Genomic DNA, 21,814 nt, shown 5'->3' with positions numbered 1-21,814 from the left:
AGTCAGTCACGGGAAGGACTCAGCTCTGTGCCTCGCATGTGACGCAGTGGTACTTAGGCCAGTGTCAGTGGTGATGCTGATAGTGTGATGATGATGATGGTGTTGGTAAAGATGCTGATGGTGATGCTGATGATGCTGTTTATGATGATAACGATAGGATGGTGAAGAAGATGATGATGGTGATGGTGCTGGTGCAAAGAATTCTCGCTGAGGGTGACAAACTGTGGTCACAGGGGCCGTCCTCCTTTTCCTGTGCATATTCTTGCCTCTGGCACCTGCAGGCTAGCTTAGCGGTGCTCCAGCCTCTGAAATGTGTGAGACTGTGTGAGTACATGTTTGCTTGAGAGTGGGTGTGTGTGGTTTGTATTGTGAGTGAGAATATGTGTTATGTATTTGTCAATATGAGTGTGTGTGTATTTAAGAAAGTGTGTGTGTGTGTGCGCATGTGTATATGAGTGGGGATGTATGTGCATCAGTGTGTGTGTGTGTGTGTGTGTGTGTGTGTGTAAGTGCATGTGTGTATGTGAGTGTGTGATCCGTATCCTCCCCTGGCCAGCAGGACCACCCAGGTGGAAACTCCTGGCAGAGTCATTGCTGCCCCAGGAGGGGCTGTGACCACTGCCACTGGCTGTCCTGCCGTGCCCAGTGCCCTTGGCCCTCAGTGGACAGAGCATGCCCAGCACACAGGTGACAGCAGGTGGCACTGTGGTCAGATATGAAGGGGAACTTCCTCATGTTGAATTGTCCTCAGAAGCTGCTCGCCTCTTTGTGTGTGGTGATTGGGGCTGGGCAGCGTGGCTGGGTGTCCCCTCATGGCCGTTCCTGTCCCTTTTGCTCTACAAGGGCCCCAGGCAGGGCTGAGTCATCTTGCCGGCTGCCCCTCTACTGGGCAGCTGGTTGGTGGCCCCGCAGGTTTCTTGCTCGTCTTTGCTGGTAACTGCATTGTTTCCCTCTGCTGGTTTTTGGGTGAGCACATTCTCACCTTTTCCCCATCTGACATTTTCCTGCTCTCACCCATCAGACCAAGGCCTCCCGGGCCAGGCTGAGAGTGTGGGGCGGGTCCCCTGCTCTGACGATGGGCTGGGTGTCCTTCACGCTGGTTCCCACTCCAGGAGTGCTGTCTGCAGCACGTTGCGACAAACACTTGTGGCCATTGCGTGCTACTAGAACTTGACCTCCCAAGGGTTCTCGGGGCAGCCCAGTATGTGTGGGAACCCCGGTAGCTGGAGGTCAAGTTCTGCCCTTCCTCATAGATGGCCTGACAGCCCCCAAGGGACCGTCACGCTGCTGGGTTTGTTGAGGACCAAGGTCACAGACTGCCTTGGTCAGAAGCTGAAATTCAGGATGGGGTGGGGTGTCTGGGCACGAAGACCAGAGACGGGCTTTCTGATTATGCTGAAGTGTCGAGAAGGCATTCAAGCGAGACTCCCAGACCGTGCCATCTGTCCATGGCAGCTGTTAGAGATGGGGAGATTGGGTCTCAAGAGCAGCCGGACGCTGCCTGCCTGCTTGAGGTCTGGGTCACCTTGGAGACTCAGAAGCCAAGCAGCTTACATTCTGGGTCGGGCAGGGGTCTTTTCTCTAAGGAAGGACATGCATACAGCAGGAAGCACTGTGGTTAGACTCAGAGAGGGACTTCCTTGTCGTGGACGGACGGCAGCTTGAGTCTTTACACCCAGTCCTTGGATCTGGGGAGCATGGCTGGGCCTGAGGCTGGGGGATGAGGAACTATTCAGAAAGAGAATGCTTTCCATGGGGCCGCCCCAGGTCTGACGGGCACCCCAGAGCTGCACCGTCTGACACAACTTAGAGTGATGGAAATGGTCTGTGTGCACTGCCCACTGCAGACAGTAGCCCTGGCCCCAGGGCAGGGGGACCAGGGACCTGAATTTAAATACGACTTAGTTTTACGTGATTCAGCTTTAACGGCCACATGTGATTGGAAGCTTCATTATAGTACAAGGCCTTTCTAGAGGAAGGCTGGGGGTGGGGGTGGCCCACACCCCAAGGAGCAAAGCAGCCGGATCCTTAGGGCAGACTGTGGGTTTTCTGGCCTGGGTCTGCTCCAGTGTCTGCATGATCGTGTGTCTGCCCGTGCGCCCTTGTGTGATCACACACCTGCCCGTGCGCACGGCAGAGCGGGGAGCTGGGCGGTGCTGAATGTCGGATGCAGGAGGAGCAGCTGCCACAGGGCTCCCCCACGTCTTCCCAGGAGCAGAAGTTCTGCCAGCGCTATGACCAGCTCATGGAGGCCTGGGAGAAGAAGGTGGAGCGCATCGAGAACAACCCCCGGCGGCGGGCCAAGGAGAGCAAGGTGCGCGAGTACTACGAGAAGCAGTTCCCCGAGATCCGCAAGCAGCGGGAGCTGCAGGAGCGCATGCAGAGGTGAGCTGAGGGCCGGGCCCACTCGAGCCCCTCACCCTCCTTCTCTCCACGCACCCCCGCCACCACCTCCTTCCCAACCTCCCAGGACCTGGGTCTGCTTGCGGCACTGTCCACAGAGGAGCCCTGGCTGGCATGAAAAAGGAAAGCACAGCAGGGTCTCGAATTGCACCTCAAGGGCCGAGTTAAGTCTTTGGTTGTGTCACTCAGCACCTGCCTGGCCTTAACACTTCTTGGAAAGAAACTTAAATCCATTTTGATGGAGTGAGCTCTCCTTCCGGTGTGCCATGGGCTGGTACCCACCCCAGCTTTGTTCATTTATGTGGCCCCCGAGTGTGAGATCCCTGGTGTAGGTCAAAGGGAAAGGATGCTGGTCACACATGGCAGCAGTGAGGACTGGGTGCAATCCTGTGTTGGAGTGCCCAGCACACAGGTGCTTGGTGGCATGTGAGTGCAGTTGCTGTTGTCACACAGATAAGGCAATGGGCTGTGAGCAGGGATGATGGACTTCACTCTTTTTTAAAAAAAAACAAATATATGAAAATTTATTATTGTATGATTCTTAGTTTTAAGTTATTCCTGCACGTTGTCTCCTCTTTCCATTAGAGCCCTTGATTATTTGCCATAGTTCTTTTTTTTTTTCCTTTGGCCACACCGTATGTCATGTGGGATCTTAGTTCCCTGACCAGGGATCGAACCCATGTACCCCCCACAGTGGAAGCTCAGAGTCTTAACCACTGGATCGCCAGTGAAGTCTCTGGATCTCACTCTTTACTGGATGCTCACAGCCCGTATCTCACTGAATGTCTGCTCCCAGTCCTGGGAGCCGGGCACCACCTTATCCCCAGGTTACACAGGAGGACATGGAGGCAGAGGCTGTGAAGAGGCAGGGCTGGGCTTTGTACATGGATCTGTGTAGCTGGTCTTTTAGGGGGGCATCTTAGGAGAGAAAAAGGGTTCTGGCATTTTCTGGGTGAGAGTGGGGGTACGCCATCCCTTCCCCAGACCCCTCGGCTTGGGGCCATCCGTGTCGGTGTGGGAGGCCTGGCTCCTCCCCGCTGCCCACATGCCGCCTCTGGGGAAGTTGTGGGCTCAGGACTGTGCTGCTGCGCTGGCTGCGAGGGGCCGGTCCTGAGTGTGTGCCTTCGATCTCCAGCAGGGTGGGTCAGCGGGGCAGTGGGCTCTCCATGTCGGCCGCCCGCAGTGAGCACGAGGTGTCCGAGATCATCGATGGCCTCTCGGAGCAGGAGGTAAGTCTCTGACCCCGACCTCAGCTCCACCCGCTGTGTCCCCTGTCCAGGGAGAGGGTCCAGCAGGAAACAGAATTCACCTGGATGGTTGAGATCAAGGGGCTTGTTACTGAATGTGGGTGGAACCGAGGTGGGATGGGGAGGCCCAAGGGGAGTAGCCATTGGCTGTCCCCAGGCCTGCAGGCCGAGCGGGGAGAAGGGCCTTCCTGGGGCCGTGGAGGAGGGGCTGCCTGGTAGGACATGGCCAGGAAGGGTCACAGCCAGGGCCCCATCATGACACCATGGCGAGTAAGTAGCCTGGCCTCTCACTCCTCCCCCGCTCCCTGTCTACTTTCCGTGCTTTTCCCATTGGCTGAACCCAACCAGAAGCCAGAGGGCACAAGAGCCTGAGGGTGGTGGTTTGTAGGTCAGCCTCCTGGTTGTCCAGAACTGGGGTCAGAGGGGGGTTTCCCAGCTCACCACCTGTTTACCAAGCTGGGGACCTTCTATCAAGAGTTCCCATGTGACCTTCTATCAGCTAGGTGACCCTGGCTGTGGTCACTGGAGCCCAGAGGTGGCCAGGGAGCAGAGAGAGGAGGTGTTTGCTCCTGGGGCAGGGCTGGCACAGGCCTGTCCCTTCCCAGGTCTTAAAAGCATCTCATGTGTCAGTTCCCCATCCCCCCCTTCCATGTTCCCAACGTCACTGGAAAGGAGGGGGCCTTGCAAAAGGAAGGGAACACATTCCTCCTCCCCCGGGCCTTGTGTCCAGGGAGAGCTTTTGTGCAGCTGGGAGGTATTACAACTCCAGATCAGTGCAGTCACCACTCACGAGCTGCATGTGGCTATTTAAATGGAAATGACCAGAAACGAAATAAAATTAAAAACTCAGTTCCTCAGTGTCACCAGTCGCATTGCAAGTGCTCAGAAGCCACGTGTGGTTAGTGGCCCCGTGCTGCACAGAGCAGGCCATAAACACCTGCATCGCTGCAGAACATTCTATTGGGTGGTGCTGCCCTAGGCCACTGAGTCTCATATGGGACAGACTTGAGAGTCCTGGGGAGGGGACGTCCAGCTTAAATTGTGATTTCCCAGGGCCCTGCCCCCAGCAGTTCTGATTTAGCCAGTCTGGGGTGGCAGAACTCAGAAATCTGCATTTTCACCAGGCTGGTCATGCGAGTCTGACATAGGTAGTTCGGACTATCTGGCTATTAAAAATAAGAGCCTTCATTTTATTTTTATAAATTTTAATTAAAAAAATACATATTTTTTCTTGTCCACACCTGGCCACATGTGAGATCTTAGATCCCCAACCAGGGATTGAACCTGTGTCCCCTGCATTGGAAGGAGGAGTCTTAACCACTGGACCACCAGGGAAAAGTGTGAAAGTCAAAGTGTCAGTTGCTCAGTCATGTCCGACTCTTTGTGACCCCATGTAGCCTGCCAGGCTCCACTGTCCATGAGATTCTCCAGGCAAGAATTCTGGAGTGGGTTGCCATGCCCTCCTCCAGGGGGTCTTCCTGACCCAAGGATCGAACCTGGGTCTCCCGCATTGCAGGCAGATTCTTTACCATCTGAGCTACTAGGGAAGCCGAAGTCCAAGCCTTTGTCTTAAAACCTCAAATGATGTGGCCCTGTTTTGAACACCCTCCAGTCGGCAGAAAGCAGAACTCGGAACGCCTTTGTCCACACCTGTGGGTTTGCTCCAGCTCCTGTCCCGCCGATGGTGGCCAAGTCCACAACCCGCACTGGCACGTGGAAGCAGGAAGAGGGTGACCATTTCTTGCAGGCTCCCTGCTTGATGCAGGGTGCATGGCATCTCAGCTGATTCAGTGTCCAGCATCACCCCCATCCCAGAGGACCACTTCCCCAGCTCCTGGCCACATGAGAATGCAGCCACCAGGGTCCTCGGGGAGGTTGAAGGCACAGCGTATAGGGGTGATGGTCGGAAAGGGAATTCAGGGCAGCAACTGTTCACCCAGTCCAGGCCAACCTGAGGTTCCCTGGGAGGGTGGGAAGGAGGGGACTGGGCAGGAAGAGAGATGCTCGTGATTTGGGGGGAGCTTGCAGTAGTCCAGGGTGCAAGCCCACTGTGGATGGGACCATGGAGTAGGGTGGGGGTTCCTGCCAGGAGGAACTCAGCCTGGATCTGCCAGGACTGTGTGTCTCGTGCAGGCGAGGGAGACAGGGAGGTGATGGTATTGGAGGGCTGCTCAAGTGCTTGGGAGGCTCAGGCCTCCCTGGGATTCCTCTCAGCCAAGGTCAGGGCTGTGCCCCCGCTGCACTCCCCTGCTTCTGTTGGGAATCCCCAGCACTGAATGGAGTGCTTAGATGTGGGAGGCTGGGCAGCAGATCCTTTGAACCGGCTGACCTTGGCTGGGCCGGAGCCCTCGCCTGCCTCCGGAGATGGGTAATTAATCGCCAGTAATGGGCTGGCTGCAGAGATTTGGGGAAATGAGTCCAGCTGAGTGGCGGCTCTGAGCCTCTTAATAGCTGCCCCGATGCATTAGGAGCGAGCCCGCCCGACTCCTGCTGTGCACAGAGCTGGGCAGGCTTGGTCCCCAGTGGGCGCGCTTGAAGGAGCGAGATCCGGGGCTGGAGGTAGATGGCTGCTGAGGAAATGGTTCTGCAGCCTGGCCGGGCCCTCCCAGAGCAAGGCAGCCCCTCGCCCCACCCTGCATGCCCTCTGAACTAGGTGTGTGTGGGGGCAGCCCTGTCCCCTGAGCCAGCCAGGTTACACATCTTCCCTGCAGTGTTTTGTGGCACTTGCATTTCTAAAGGGAAGATTCATCGCTCCCCTCTTACTGCAGATAAGGTGACTGCTGCTCTCTGTGTTGAATTTACAGCCCTGCCCACCATAAACCTGTCTGGGGCTGCCTTTAAATTCTCCCTTCCCCCTGCACGGGCCTGTTTTTATTTTTTAACCCATCATGCGCTTTCTCTCTGGTTTTATGTTTTCCCATTCTGACTTGGATCATCCCTACCTTCTGCTCACTCACTTGGGTTCCCCTGTGCTGGCGGGAGCACCCTGTCCCCTCCCCCGCCCGGTCCCCAGCTCCTTGTCTTCTTGCATTTTCCGATCAGGGGGGTACCCTCCGTCATCTCCATTTTCCTTCCAGAACCTGGAGAAGCAGATGCGTCAGCTGGCTGTAATCCCTCCCATGCTGTACGATGCCGACCAGCAGCGGATCAAGTTCATCAACATGAATGGGCTCATGGATGATCCCATGAAAGTGTACAAAGACCGCCAGGTCATGAACATGTGGAGTGAGCAGGAGAAGGAGACCTTCCGGGAGAAGTGAGTCCCCTGTCGGGGGGGGGGGGGCGGGCCTGGCCAAGGCTGCCCTCCCCTATCCTGGGAAGCTTGTCCTGTTGAGGTTTGCCCTGGCTTCCCAGGGCTGTGAAGGCAAGTGACCACCAACTGTGTGGCTCACAACAGCTGGAACGTATTCTCCCACAGTTCTGGAGGCCAGCAGTCTAAGATCAAGGTGTGGGCAGGGTGGTTCTTTCTAGGGGCTCCGAGGGAGAGTCCCTTCCAGCCTGGTTCCCAGTGGTGGCTGGAGATCTTTGTCACCCCTCGGCTTGCAGGTGGATCCCTCCATCTCAGCTGTGTTCACGTGGTCTTGTTTCCCATGTGTCTCTCTGTGTCTTCTCCTTTTCCTATAAATTCACCAGTCACATTGGATTCAGGGCCCACCCTACTCTAGTATGACCTCATCTTAACTAATTATATCCACAAAGATCTCATTGCCAAATAAGGTCACATTCTGAGGTTCTGGAAGGACAAGATATTTGGGGGGACACTATTCAGACCAGTACAGAGTGTCAGGGAAGCTTTATGTGAAATGAGTCAGTGTGTATTAGAAGAACAAGGCAGGAGGACCTTCGAGGTTGGGCTGAAGGCTTGAGCAGGGATATGTGGCTGGCCGGTAACTTTGGTTTTCATTTTATTTGGAAAGTGACTATTGATTGAGCACCTCCTTCATCACAGACACTAGACAGATGTCTTCTGGGGTTTGTGCATTTGTCCCACTTATCCCCCATAACAGCATTACCCATCCCCATTACACAGATGAGGAAACAGAGGCTCAGAGAAGTTAAGACACTTAACAAAGTTTACACAGCTTGCAAAGGGTGGAGGCAGGATTCAGAATCCCCCAGCTTCAGGTCAGGGGCTCAGCTGCAACTGAGAGGCTTGTCAGAGGAGAGGGAAGATGGAACCAGGGAGTAGGGAGTGCTTTGGGAAGCAGAGGCAGGATCTGGATGATGTGAAGCTGGGGCTTCTAAAATGGAAGAGCAGAATGACTGTTTTGGGGAGATGAGTGAAGGGCCAGATGGAGAAAGCCCTCCTTTCCCCTACCAAATTCAAAAGGTGTGTCCCAGGGAACCCCATCCTGAGCACATCGCACCTTCACAGGACTGAGGACCCCTGTGAAGCAAAAGGGGGGGAAACTGAGGGACAGGTGGAGACCTTAGCACTCAACCAGGAGGGTGTTGGGGGCTTAGCTGCTGGACGTCCATGCCCACCACCTCTTTCATCGCCAGGAGAGTTTCCTCAAAAGAGATGACCCGTGTTCTCTAGCTACCCGCTGTGGTTCCAGGCCATAGGGGCTGGGGCTGTCTCTGCCCTTTGCCAGGGTCAAGTGACCCCAAAATGCCAAACTAGGCTCCCGAGATGGGGATGCTTCTGGATCACAGGCAAGGCTGGGGTGCGTCAACCAGTGCAGTCACCAGGACTTAGAAATGCAGGAGAAGCGACTGAAGAGGCTTTTGTATGGAAAGTATTGTGGGGTTTTTTGTTGTTTTTTTGTAATGGCTTTTGATTATGGAAATTCTAAAACATACATAAAAATAGAGGGATGGTATAATGCCCCCTTGAGCACCTAACACAGATTCAGCAGTCTTCCACAGGAAAGAGGGCTTTGGGAGCAATTTCCACATGTGTTTGAGGACTACTGCTCAGAGACAGGAAACCCAGGTACTTAGTGGCTCCTTTCTAGGTCCTCACGCTCACAGACGTGCTTGCCCTGCCATTGAATCAAGTCCTCCGTATTAGGTGTTTTACGCTTTAAGAACCAACTACAGTATGGTCATGGATTCCAAGAATTACTGTTGTATTAGATATTTAAATCCCCCTAATATGTTTCCTATTTTTATTTATGCCTTTTTTTTTTTTTTTAAGAGGTTTCGGGGGGTGCTTTCTGTGTTTTGGCCTTTCTGGAGCTTTCCTGTTCTGACCTAATGATTGCATACTGTTGGTACAGTAGCTGAAGAATGGGGGACCCAGGCTGGGCTGATGTGTGCTGAGACCCAATTTGGCAGCTTGTGTCTTTCAGGGTCCCGGGTGATCTCTCCTTTTCAGCGGAAGTTATAGCACTCAGGGCCTTTGAAAATCGTGTGTCAGTGGCGTAGAGCTCACTTAGTGGCCTCGTGATTTTGAACAGCCACTTCTCCCTGAGCCTCAGTTTCCACATCTGTACAATGGGTATAGCCTTAGTGCCTCCTTGTGTGGCTGTCGAGGTGCCCTGTGTCAGAGTAAATTCTCAGTAAACATCCACAGAGGATACAGGTGTAGGTTGGAAGGAGGTGGAACAGTTGACCTAAGGGAATCCTCTGAGTTTGCTTCTTGGTCTCCTGGGGGCCCCATCTTGGGGAAACCCCGAGGAAGGGATATTTTTTTAGGGGTGGGGGAAGGAAGTGTCACGGGGGCAGGGAGAGAAAGGGAAGATTCTGTCTGGAAAATTAGGGCGTTAGGCCGCCTCCAGCTTTGCAAGCTGCCTAAGGCGGGCTTGCAGGCTGGGAAGTCTGTCTGACTCGAGGCTTCCTCTGGGAAGACAGAAGAGGCTGTTCTGGATTCTCCAGTGTCTGGTTGGGGAGCCGGGAGGGGCCGGCTGGCCTCCAGCCCAACCATCTGGAGGGCTGGGCAGGATGATCGCCAGCCCTGGCCCGGACTCCCTGGGGGTGGGGGTGGGGGACCCGGGGCCCTTGCCTCCCCAGCAGCCTCTTCCCTCCCCAGGGAGGCCGCGGGGCGGTGGTGCGTCTTGGGGGTGGGGGGTGGGTTGGCCGGCCAAGGCCCCGCCCAGCATCCCCGGGGCCCCAGCCGCCGTGACCCACATCTCCACCCCCGCCGTCCGCCTGCTCCTGTGGCCCTGACATTTCAGCCTGGCCCAGCTCTTTCCCAGTAATTCTCTCGGCTTCGCAGGAAGCCAGTTGGTGGGGCGCCAGTTCCCCCGCCACCCCTCCAACTTCGGTCCCTTCTTGCCGCCTCCTGGGCTGGCTTGCCTCCTGCCCGCCTCCCCGCGGGCACTCGGAGCCTCTGCTCCCATCTCTCCGGGGGAGGCCCGGCAGCCTCGAGATTCTGCGCCGTGACCTCGCCCGTGGGGGCCCCGTGTGGGCCGGGCGAGGCCCAGCTTCCCAGGCCCAGCCGGAGATAGAAACAAAAGCAGATTTTTAAAAGGGGGGGAACCCCACCACAGGGCTGCATGTAATGTCCTCATTTTTCCTGGAACCCGCCTCTAGCAGGACAAACAAATGTATTTTCAAAGGCGCTAAAACCAGTGACTCACTCCAAGGAACGCCCTCTCTTACCCCTCGGTCCCGCCCGCCGCGGCCCTTCCCACACCCCCCTGGGCTTAATTGCTCCGAGTGGGGCGGCGCCCGTCCAGCCGGGCCCGCGGAGATGGCAGGCGCCCGGGAGCTCGGCGGCCGCCCAGCCAGGCAGCCCCCCTCGGCCTGGTCTCAGGCCCGCCCTTCTCTCCCCGCAGATTCATGCAGCACCCCAAGAACTTCGGCCTGATCGCATCATTCCTGGAGAGGAAGGTGAGTTTGCCCAGGAGCGCAGCGCCGGCCGCCCCTCCTCGTTCCCCTCTGGCGTCCACTCCTGCGGGTAGCCGCTTGGGCTGCTGGTGAAGGACCCTCCCTCCCCACCCACGAGGCCTCTGCCCGCCGGCCCCTTGCTCTCCTTGCTGTGTCTGACAGCGCTTCTCTCCTTCCTCCCTCCTGGGAGCAGCCACAGGCCCCGCCCCAGCCTCCCGGGCCCTCGGGGGCGGAGCTCCAGGCTGGGAAACCCCAGGAGAGCTGTGTGCACCAGCTCCTCCTCCGACGTGGCAGCGAGCATCCTGGCAGATTGGACCTGGGTTCTAGAAGCTGTGCTGTGCCTGGCATCCTAATTAAGGCTTTATGGGCAAGAGTTCTGGTCTTCCAGGGCGCTGGATGGAATGACCTTTCTAGGTCCCTCTGATGGTCACTCTATGCTGACACACCTTATGCCAAGCCAGGCATGTGGCTGGCAAAGTCCTCATCCCCTTTGGATAAAACTTGATGGAGAACTGACACTCGAGCTCCACAGGGGCGGTGCCCTTCTCTGCTCCAGCTCCCTATTGGCAGGTGGACACAGACCATTCCTAGAGAATGGTAACGCCCCCTTTTGTGCACCCACGAGGCTGGGCTGGACGTGGCCCTAGGTCAGAGTCTGCCATTGGACCCTAGCATCATCGGGGCGGAGCCAGACAAGCTTCCTGAAAAGGTTTACTTTCTGGAGCTGCTTGTCTGGGTGTTTAAAGCGGCATTTCCCCGAATCTTGTTTCTCAGTGTGGGGGTGTCTGCCCACCCCTAGCTTTGCAAATACCCTGCTAGTGGAGGCCTCACGCTTCCTAATTTCGGGAGGGCAGTTGGAGCATGATCCAGGCGGGTGTTTTAAAGAGTAGCAGTTGTTCCCAGCATCTGCCCTTAATGAACTGATACCCATAGAAGGAGGCAGATGGGGCAGCATGGGGAAGCGAAATCTCTCCCGGCCTGAAAAACCAGTGTGGATACGCAAGCCCATAAATAGCCTCTCCTCTGAGTTAGTGACAGCTTCTTACTAGGGGTGTGGACAAGGCAGGAGACTCTAGGTTGGGGCTCCCTGGAGATTCAAGCAGGGGTTTCAGACATTGGTAATTGAGCAGCCCTGTTTGAATGAGGAAATCAGAGGTCTCTATGCTGGAAAATAAACTTTATGGTGTTCTTTGGCTAAGAGGCAGCCCAAGCTGAGACTCAAATAGAGCTTCCAGAAGGGTCTAAGCTGGAGCCGCCTGCTGTGCCTCTGGGGACTGGTGTGTCCTGATGTTGAATGAGGCCAATAGTAGGGTGGGAGCCCAGTGAACTGGCCAGCACATGCCCACCTACTCATGCCCACCTACAGGGGCACCTAAGGCTTAGGGCCAGCCCATTGGTTGTCCAACACAGGAAGGCACTTTCATGAATTGTTCAAGGGGAAGTCAGACACCCATATCCCCCAGTTTGCAGATACTGGCATCTGATTATAAAATGTTATTCCGAACTATTTTGCGGGCTGTGCATGTGGTCAGGTTTAGCCTGGGAGCCACCTCTGTTCACAGTCCATTCCAGGAAGTGGATGAGGACACAGGGGTTTGAGGCCCAGCCCGCCTCTGCACCCAGCAGCCCTCATGGATTGCCCCTCAGAGGCCAGTTCCTGGCTTGGCACTAGCTCGGAGCATCACAGAAACATTTTACATCATGTCAGTAATGGCTGCCAGCATAAGCGAGCTGTCACCTGGAGTGGGCCCAGGTGGTGGCATCATCGCATTCTGTCCTCTAGTTGCTCTCTGTGGATGATGCCCTCTTACTGGTCTCATATGGACAAGGAGGAGATGGTGGGGTTCAGAGAGAACCAGCCACTTACTCAGCAAGTGGCGGTGTCAGGTCCACGTGGAAAAAACCACAATAGAGAAAAGACAAATGTCCCAAGAGGTGAAGAGTCGCATGGGGACATTAGTCAGGCTGGATGCACGAAGCTTGGAAGAGGTTACTCAGGGCCCCAAATATTAGGGAGGAGGAAGCTGGAGTGAGAGAAAGGAGACCCCAGACCCCAGCTAGGGAGCTAGAAGCCTTGTTCTCCTCAAGTGGATGGCAGGTGACGGCTTTATTGTCACGATTGCTAATAGTAGCAGCACCCACCATACGAAGAGGTCACACATTTGCAGCGCGTGCTCTGTGGTCCTAAGTCCTTTATATGCATGTATATTAACTTACTTGGTCTTCATGACAAACCTATGAAGTATGTGGTATAGTACTCCCGTGACACAGGTGAGAAAACCAAAGCCCAGAGAGGTTCAGTAAACTAGCCAGGATCACCCAGCCAGTGTGTGGAGGAAGTGGGATTTGAACCCAGGCTTCCTGCTCCGACTGCCCACACTGCACACTCCTGAGAAGTCTTTTCTCTCTCTCTCTCTGTCTTGCAGACAGTGGCTGAGTGTGTCCTCTATTACTACCTGACCAAGAAGAATGAGAACTATAAGAGCCTGGTGAGGCGGAGCTACCGCCGCCGCGGCAAAAGCCAGGTGAGAAGCGGGCAGAGCGGGCTTCTGGATGAGTTCTTAGCATGCTCTGAGGCTGACTCCCAGCATGCTCAGCAGCTGCAGGCCTGACTGCCGCTTGCGGTGACATTTCCACGTGTTTCTCAGCAGTGGGTCCCTCATTTTGCGTCCTCTCAGTGGCAGCTGGGAAACCCTCTCTGGGGGTATTTGTCCTACCCCAACAGTAGAGAAGAGAGCTGGGAGAAATGGCCATTTCCATCTTCAGCCTGGAAAATTCTAGAACAGCTGACTTGATGACCCATAGGCTCTGGGGTGAACAGAGTCACATTCCCAGAGCAAGGCCTGGGCTTCCAGGATGACTTGGACTGGTCCACAAACTTAACATTTAAAAATTTTAAATAGTTTTTGGTATTTAGTGTCACGCATTTTTGAAGGAAAAGAGTAGCCAGTACTTGAAATTGCCGTATTTCAAACATCACTGGATATGACTGAGGGATGATTTAAGTTAGAGCAGGACTTGGCAAACTAAGGCTCGGGTGAGTCAGGCCAGCCACTTGTTTTGTGAATAAAGTTTTATTGACAGGGAGCCACACACACCTGTTGAGGAATTAACCGTGGCAGCTTTTCTGTTATAACAGCAGAGTTGAATAGTCATGACAAACTGCAAAGCTTGACATATTCACCATCTGGTCCTTTGTAGAAAAAGTCTGCTGACCACTGAGTTAGAGGAAAAGGCTGTTCGTTTAAAAAGAAATTAGTAAATATGTTAAAGGTGTTGGGGGTCAGTGGCACACATTTTTAAGGGGGCTCACGAGTGTTTGGCGTTGGGGAGACAGAGGGATGGGGATGGATTAGTCTTACTTTTGGGCTAATGAGAATCAGCCCTGAGCTGATGCTGGGAGTACTGAGGTTGGGGGCGGTGGGGGTGGGGGGAAGGCGGAGAGATAGTAGAGTGGACTTGTGTTGCAGGCAGGGGGAGGTAGGCGGGGCCCTGCAGAAGGCACTGGGCACTGCTGCTACATGCTGGACTGGAACTAGTTGAGGCATATCCTTCTCTGGGGCCTCTGGCCTGGGAGATCGGACAAGGGAAAGGGACGAAGGTCAGAATTAGCAGGACAGAAGAGCAGGACTCAGAGGTTCTGGTAGGTGAGTACTCCCTGACATTGGCATTTTCCCTTTCCGAGGCCAGTGGGGACAGGACCCTGAGGGTGTCAAGTCCAGCCATCTCCCATAGGGTTCCAGTGTCCACTGTGAAGCAGCTACTCTGTGATCAAGGCCCACAGCCTTTGAGGGGTTGGTCTACATATCCCCTGTCTCCTTTCTTGCTTTCTGGAAACTGTGCTTCAGGACTGTGAGTCCATTCCCCTGTTGGCTAAACCATGTATAAGTAGGGAAGCAAGTCTGTTGGCAGAGGGTAATAGACAACCCCTTACTGCATCCTGAACATCAGGCCAAAATGATTGAGACCGAGCATTGGTTGTTGTGGGCCCAGTCATTGAAGGGTGGCTACGATTGGTTTGAGGATAGGGTTTTCTTCTAGGTTTAGCACGGCCACAAATGGCCAGCCTGCTCGCCCATCTAACAGATGCTTAAAACTGAGGTGTACTAGCTTGGAGCGAGTCAGTTCTAAAGACCTAATGGCTGCGTGTTAGAAATTGAAGTGCGTTTAGGAACTTTTCTAGACTGGAGAGGCAAGAATTCAAATAAATGCCAGGCAGAGAGCTTAACTATGCTGGCATAAGAGGCAGTAGGGCATGGTGTGAACTGTGGCTAAACAAAGGGGGAAATAAGGCCTCTAGATTGATTTAAAAAACATCGTCAGGTGTTTTTTGAGCATCTCCTGTGTACCAGAACCCCTGTTCCCCTACCTTTGTAGGGACCTTGTGGGTGGGCTCATGAGGCCCTTTCTTGTGGCTGGGCTGGGTGCTCAGGAGAGGAAAGTGTTCTGAGTCAGATGGGGAGAGACAGGGCCATTCTCCTCACCTTATGCTGAAAGCCACATTTGCATGGAGGGAGGCAAAGAAAGACTGTGTGTTGGTGTCACCTTAGGGAGGGGATATCTCCAGATGAGTCCTGAGGGGTGGGGGGCTGTCAGTGTCTGACGCCCCTGGTCCTGGCTGCCATGCTTTTCACTTTGTGGTGTTTATGCCTTGCTTGCTGACTCATCTGTCCACTGGACGCTTGTGTGCTGATGCAGGGGGCTCCGTGCCCAGTCATCTAGACCAAGTGTACAGGGGTGGTTCCAAGTCAGCATGCCAGTGGTCTGCCTGAGAGGCTCCATCGAGTAAGGGGCCCCAAAGATGAGGTTGAGGAGCAGCCCCTCTGGAGGACAAGGACAGAGGTGAGGGTGACCTGGGCAGAGGGAACAGCAGGTACTAGAGCACCAGGGCATAAGAGAGTGCACAGTGCCCCGAGAGTCTTAGGAGCAGGAGTCTGAGTACCTTCCAGGGTCTTAAATGAATGAAGAGATGGACAATCCATGGGATACAATAGGGAATGGTGAGGCCTGGGATTAACTAGCTAGCTTGTACCTCATCAGCTCCAGCTGACTACTTGGCCCTGTATTGTCAGATCTGATTTTTTTTAAAATTTTAGCTAATTTATCTTTTTAAAATTGTATTTATTTGTTAATTCTTGGTTGGGATGAGTTTTTCATTGCTGCCCTTGGCCCTTCTCTAGTTGCAGTAAGCGGGGGCTACTCTCTAGTTGCAGTGCGAGGACTTATCATTGTGGTGGCTTCTCTTGCTGCGGAGCACAGGCTGTAAAGCGTGTGGGCCCAGTACTTGTGGTTCACAGCACACAGTTGTTGCCCCCTAACATGTGGAATCTTCCAGAACCAGGAATCATACCCATATTCCCTGCATTGGCAGGAGGATTCTTAACCACTGGACCACCAGGGAAGTCCAGATCTGATTTTTTTTTTTTTTTATAATGATGACCTGGAGATCTGGAATTATGTGAAACTGCCTGATTTTTAAATCTTAGGTCACGTATGAAGCAATGACAACAATACTCTGTATAGGCCAGACAACTCATATTTGCTCTTGAAATCTGTTCTCAGCCCTCAGGACCTGTGGGGTAGAGTTTGATAAGGCTCGGGGAGGAGGTACAGAGAGTGTGTGTGACTTGTGACAGAGGCCAGGATCAAGGCACTGCGGGCCCTGGAGTGCTTTATGGCCATAGGAGAAATGTTTGCTTCCTCTTTTCATCTGAGTCGTCCTGGGTCAGCTGTGGCTGTGATGCTGGGGTCATGGGGCTTCTCTGGTGAGGTTCAAGCTGGTATCTCAGGCTGGGCTTCCCAGCGTAGAACAGGGATGCAGAAAGAGAGAGGAAGGCAGGGCAGGAGGCCTCCATCTCTTTCGGGGCTCTCCCCTCCCTCTGATCAGTGGAGGCTGCAAGGAGGCGTGGTGTGGTCCCGGCCTTGCTGGGGACAGAGATTTACAGGCAAACCCAGAAGGGCTCCTGTGCCAGGCAGATCCACCGCCCTCACCACCATCCGCCAGCCCTGTTCATAAATACAGGATAAATGGGTCACCCCAGGTGTTGACTCTGTGGTCATAACTCATCTCTTGGCCCCGTGACAGCGAAATAAAAGGCAGACACAGGCCCTGCAGCCCCTCTTCTTAATTCAAGATGCACTTATTGGAGTGAACCTGAGCTGCTTTCTCTCTCCATGATTTTATAAAATCTGTGATCCTGCTGATAAATCTCCCAGGAGGTGGGCAGGGGTGCCCCAGCCTGGCATGGATTGCGGGCAGGTGTATCTGTTTGGGCGCCTATGTGTGGATGGACGGATGGGTGCCCGTGGTGGTCGACCCCCGTGGGTTGATACTGTGAGCAGATGGGGGTGGGGAGGAGTGGTAAGGCAGGCAGAGATCCTCTGCTCTGTACAGCTGGGAGCACCAGGTGGGAATGAGCCTGGAGGGTGATTCACCGTGGGCTAGGGAGCAGTCACCGTCTGCCAGAGGCACAGCAGGTGCTCAGGTGACAGCTCTGTGTCCCCTCTTTGTGTGTGACCAACACTCGGCCCACCCTGGCAGCTCAGAACCTTGGCACAGGCTGTGGTCCTGATGTTTCTCTGGCCACGCCATAGCTAAGGACGGCCACTAGGGGCCGCTCAACTTGTCCGCCCTCAGATGCCCCTCAGGTGGGCGGGCCCTCCTGCTTCCATTTCTCCAAAGTTGACCCCCCGCGCCCGTGCTGGATGTATGACACTGTGTGGTCATCCGGCTTCCCTGGTGGCTTATGGTAAAGAATCCACCTGCCAATGCAGGAGATGAGGGTTTGATCCCTGGGTCAGGAAGATCCCCTGGAGAAGGGAATGGCAACCCACTCCAGTATTCTTGCCTGGAGAATCCCATGGACAGAAGATTCTCTGGTGGGCTAACACCTTCCCAGGTTCCCCAGGTGGGCAGAGAGGGCCAGGTCTCAGCCCAGGGGCCATAAAGGCTGAGTGCACTCTTAGCAGCTGAGGCAGCAGGCCTCTTCTAGGAAGGAACCTGGTCATTCCATCCTGGGGACAAATCCCACATGTCTGCATGTTTGAAACTATGCTCCATGGTGGTCCTGACCTCCTGTGATGCTTAACCATACAGTGGGCAGCAAGATGTCACCTCGTGTGTTCAGGTGACACCTGCCCTGTGATGGCCTCTGCACATCCAGTGCCGGGCCCCTGGTTCGTCATGGCGGTGGTTGCCATTCAAAAGCGGGGATGATTACAAAAGCAGATACAAAATTCCTGGATGAAAAGCTTCGGCCAACAGATGTCTCTGGGCTCAGACCCTCGATAACCTGAGAACACAAGGCTGCCCTGGCGTCCATTGCGAGGCTGCCTGGCCCTGCAGCGGCTGGAGGCAGGGACACCTGTTGGCCATTTGGAATGTCAGAGAGGGTGCCATCCTGGGGACTTCCCTGGCGGTCCAGTGGTTAAGACTTCATGCTTCCGATGCAGGGGGCCGGATTTGATCTCCGGTTGGGGAACTGGATCCTACATGCTGCACAGCGCGGCCAAAAAAAAAAACACCAGAGAGAGAGGGTGCCATCCACTTTCCAGCTTTCTCCTATCATGACAGAGGGAGAGTCAGGAATTCCAACCCTTTCACACCCACCCCCTGCCAACCCCACACACCTGAGCTTTGGCAAGGAGCCCTCACCCCCCGGGACCCCAGCCCCCAAGATCTAGCCATGAGTGGCTGGTGAGCTTGTGGCCAGGGCCCCCGCGTCCTCTTCTCGAGGTGAGTCACCGGCCGAGGCGGGGACCAGCTCAGAGCACCAGTGACGGCACTGTGGTTTATAGTTCATGATTCATGGACGGAGGGGCCACATTATCCCAGCTAAATGCAGTGCTGGAGCCCAGGAATGCTGCGGTCAGAAGTCTCTCCCTGACTTAACTATGCGAACTGTTGGGGAGACGAGGTTGAGACCAGTGGCCTAGCTCTGCTGGGGAGACTCCTGGCGATGGGGGGCATGCCGTGGAGGGGGCCTCTCCCCGAGGGTGTGTGGCCTCCCCTCTTCCACCCCTAAGGGCTAAGTGGGCAGCTGGGAGCTGGGCTGGTCGTGGTCTCCTCGAGGCCACGTGGTCTGTCTTTTCTTCCATCGTAGATGGGCACGGGGACAGGGCGCCCAGCCTTCCGCTCCTAGGAGCTGAGAGAGGATGTCCAGAGAGAGGGGCGCCACGTCCTCCCTCCTCTCTCTGGCCTGCAGCCCTGTTCCCCCGTCTCTCTTCTCTCTCTGGATCTGTCTCTCCCCCACACCCGCCCCTCCCCCGTATCCCTCATCTTCCTCCAGCCTCCTTCCCTTCCCCCACCTCCTCGCCCAGCTCCCTGCCTGCGGACAGGTGACCTTGTTCCCAGTTGCTCTGCACTCCAGAGACTCCCGCGCCGCGGGTAACTCGCACAGGGGACAGCATGACCAGATGGCGTTCCAGGGCAGGGCCAGCCAAGCGCCATCCCCGGAGGGAGGGGGCGGCCACCATGCAGTCGGTGCTGGTTCCCAGACCCTGGCTGCCCCCCTGGGCGGATGATATCACTGGATGGCTCAGCCTGGTGAAGTCCAGAGGGGACACATGGCCCGCCAGTTGCGGCCACATTGCCTCCAGGTTGGGCTGTGCTGCTCCCTGCCCACTTGGTGAGCCTGAGGGGGCCGGTCCCACACCGCCACCCCGGCCGGATGGGACTCCAGCTTGGGGGTCAGTCTGACTCTCCGGGGCCGCCCAAGCCTGCAGGAGGTGGCCACTTCCGCTCTGCTGGGGGCAGGCTGGGCTGGGCGAGATCGTGTCCAGGTTTAGGGCTCTAGCAAGCAGATAACCCTAATCCCCTGCCCGGTTTTGTGGGCAGAGACCTATGGATGGCTTGTCCAGGCCCATGGTCTCCCAGACACATCCCCGCCTGGGGCACATGGTTCCCACGAAGGCGGCAGGAGAGGCCAGGCCCCAGGGACCTGACAAGCTGGGCTGCCGTTTGGGGAAGAGAGACACTGCCTTCTCACCAGCCATGACACAGTGGCAGGGGAGACCCAGCTCCCCCTCCGCACTATTTGAGGCAGACCGCACCGAAGAGACAGGAAGACATGGCAAATGTGAGCAGGGATCAGTCCGACCCCCCGGGGGGTGAGAGGGGTGGGGGCTGACAGACCTCACATCCGGGCATTTCAGGCTCGGCTGCCAAGAATCAGGAAAGAGTTCCCAGCAGAGCAGCATTCATGTGGGCCTGCGCCAGCTCGGGTCACCACAGGAGGGGACCTTGCGGGGGCGGGTGGGGGGAGACAGTGGCCAAGCTCCAGTCCGTTTAGTCCTTCCTTCATGGTGTTACCACCCTAGGTGATGCCACAGCGAACGAGACGAACCAGGTCCCCAGGGCTGTCACGCCGCCTGGGGGAGATCGACAGTGCCCAAGTAAATGACGTGGTTATCCGAGGGGGTGGCCAGGGGTACAGACGGTGAGCCGGGGTCAGAAGGCAGCTGACATAGGAGAGAAGGCAGCTTTGAAGGAGCGGATCCTAAAGGTTTCTCAGAGGAGGTATCCTTTGGGCTCAGACCTGAGCAATGAGAAGGAACCGGTCAGGCAGAGTAGGAGGGGGAGTCTCCCAGGCAGAGGGCACCCTGAGTGCAAAGGCCCTGAGGCAGGAGGCAGGAACCGGTGTGACATCTCCCAGGAGGGGTGTGTGTGGAGGGGAGGAGCTAGATCACCCGGTCTTGAGGTGTACACCACTGATTTTATCCCAAGTGGCCGGACAAGATTGATTGACAGTTGAAGCAGAGGCTTGGCCACCTCAAGCAGGCATCTCCTAGCAGGCAGAACAGACGTGACGGGTGTGGGTGTTGGATGTTGCTCAGGTTATGCAGACGCATCGATGTGCGGTGGAGTGCTGGCGAGTGTCTGGCAACCAGCTTTCTGGGCGCGAAGCCCCGATTGTAGCACGTGCTGATTGCCATGGTGGAAATACTCCTACCCCGCTGATTCCAGGCTACCAGCTGAATGTGGAGTTGGAAAGGGGCGTGCCTGGCACCTGGTAGGATGCAATCCTATCCTACTTGCACCGTGTAGGTACGGCTGCATACGGAAGCACAGACCATAGCCAGTGCAGTCAAGTAATGAGAAAGGGGTGCATTTTTGAGTACTTACTACCTTTGTTTTTATTATAATTTCTTTCATTACAAAGTTATGTGTTTCCACTTTTAAGAATGGCTGTTTCTAACAGCTAACCTGCAAAATCCCTGGAAACTAGTCTGCATTTGTTAGCTGGTACAAGCCGACCCAGCACACCTGTATCTGTGTGTCTTACAAAGGACGCTCCTCACCGGCCAACAAGGCATCCCCTGCCTGAGTTTCATTTCCAGACACGTGAACTGGATTAGAAGGGTGGGGGCCGAATGTCAGGGAGGGCCTGCCAGCCACAGAAAACTCTGCTGTGTCTTGGTCCTGACCCCTGACCTCACTCCTACCACCAAGCCTTGGACTCCTGGCATGTCCCTTCACTCTGCAGGAGATAGGGTGTTTCAAGGGCAGGCCCCTCCCGGATTTGCTCACTGGCACATAGTTCATGCTCAGCAGAATGTTTGTTGAATGAATGAGTGAGATTGTGTTGCAGTCGGTGTTGCTGGGTGTTGGGAAATTCTCATCAGGTATTGGGAGAACCTGTCATCTGAGAACTAAATCTCACCAACTCCTCCCTGGACGGTCGCTACCGCCTCTTCACTGAACTCTCCTCTCATAGCTCAGACCGACGGCCACTCCTCCCTTGATGAGCTACTGCATCAGCCGCAACGTGGGATGGAACACGTCATTCCTTCCCCGCCTCCACCTTCTGAAAAAGCCCTCAGTGGCTGTTCACTGCTATCAGGGCGCCTCCTGTATTTCCTTTTCTTTTTCTTCTTTTTAAAATGTTTGTTTATTTGTTTTTATTTGGCTGCGTCGGGTCTTATTTGCGGCACACAGGATCTTCGTGGTGTCATGCGGGTTCAGTAGTTGAGCACGCAGGCTCTCTAGCTGTGTCACACGGGCTTAATTACTCCCGGGCATGTGAGATCTTGGTTCTCCAACCAGGGATTGAAACGTCATCTCCTGCATTGCAAGGTGAATTCTTAACCACGGGACCACTGGGGGAGTAACCACCTTCCATATTTCTGAGCCAGGGCGTTAAGGCTGGCCAGACTCTGCTGCCACGTCCAGTATATCATTCGGTAAGGACAGTGGGCGTTTTCTCGGCCTGCTTTTGCTCAAGCGGGCCCCCTCCCTGAAACATCTTCTCTCACCTTTCTTTACCAAAAGCCTTTGGAGGCTCAGCTCAGAGGCCTCCTCCCTCCTCCCTGTTCATCAGGGTAAATCGCTGTTGCCTCTGCAAAGTGCTGGACCTTTTAAAAATTTTCTTAACATTGCAGCTTCCATGCGT

At 55.2% G+C, this 21,814-nt stretch overlaps 1 protein-coding gene across 15 annotated transcripts in view; it reads left to right on the top strand.

Annotated features, from left to right (window-relative positions):
* NCOR2 (nuclear receptor corepressor 2) overlaps positions 1–21,814 on the top strand; it is a 235,573-nt gene that overhangs the window by 132,449 nt on the left and 81,310 nt on the right. For 12 of the 15 annotated variants that reach the window (XM_081540412.1, XM_081540417.1, XM_081540407.1 and 9 more), the window contains 5 exons: positions 2,213–2,385; positions 3,539–3,632; positions 6,728–6,906; positions 10,373–10,427; positions 12,851–12,949. In XM_081540412.1, coding sequence (XP_081396538.1) covers positions 2,213–2,385; positions 3,539–3,632; positions 6,728–6,906; positions 10,373–10,427; positions 12,851–12,949 — 600 coding nt within the window. The remainder of the gene's footprint in view (positions 1–2,212; positions 2,386–3,538; positions 3,633–6,727; positions 6,907–10,372; positions 10,428–12,850; positions 12,950–21,814) is intronic. The other 3 variants (XM_081540414.1, XM_081540410.1, XM_081540408.1) reach the window with 1 other exon arrangement.

Source organism: Giraffa tippelskirchi, chromosome 11, assembly GCF_054371585.1.
Source record: "Giraffa tippelskirchi isolate mGirTip1 chromosome 11, T2T-mGirTip1v1.2.pri, whole genome shotgun sequence".
In the NCBI taxonomy this organism is placed as follows: Eukaryota; Metazoa; Chordata; class Mammalia; order Artiodactyla; family Giraffidae; genus Giraffa; species Giraffa tippelskirchi.
The sequence above is the reverse complement of the archived record's forward strand: the minus strand, read 5'-3'. Positions and strand labels throughout refer to the sequence as shown.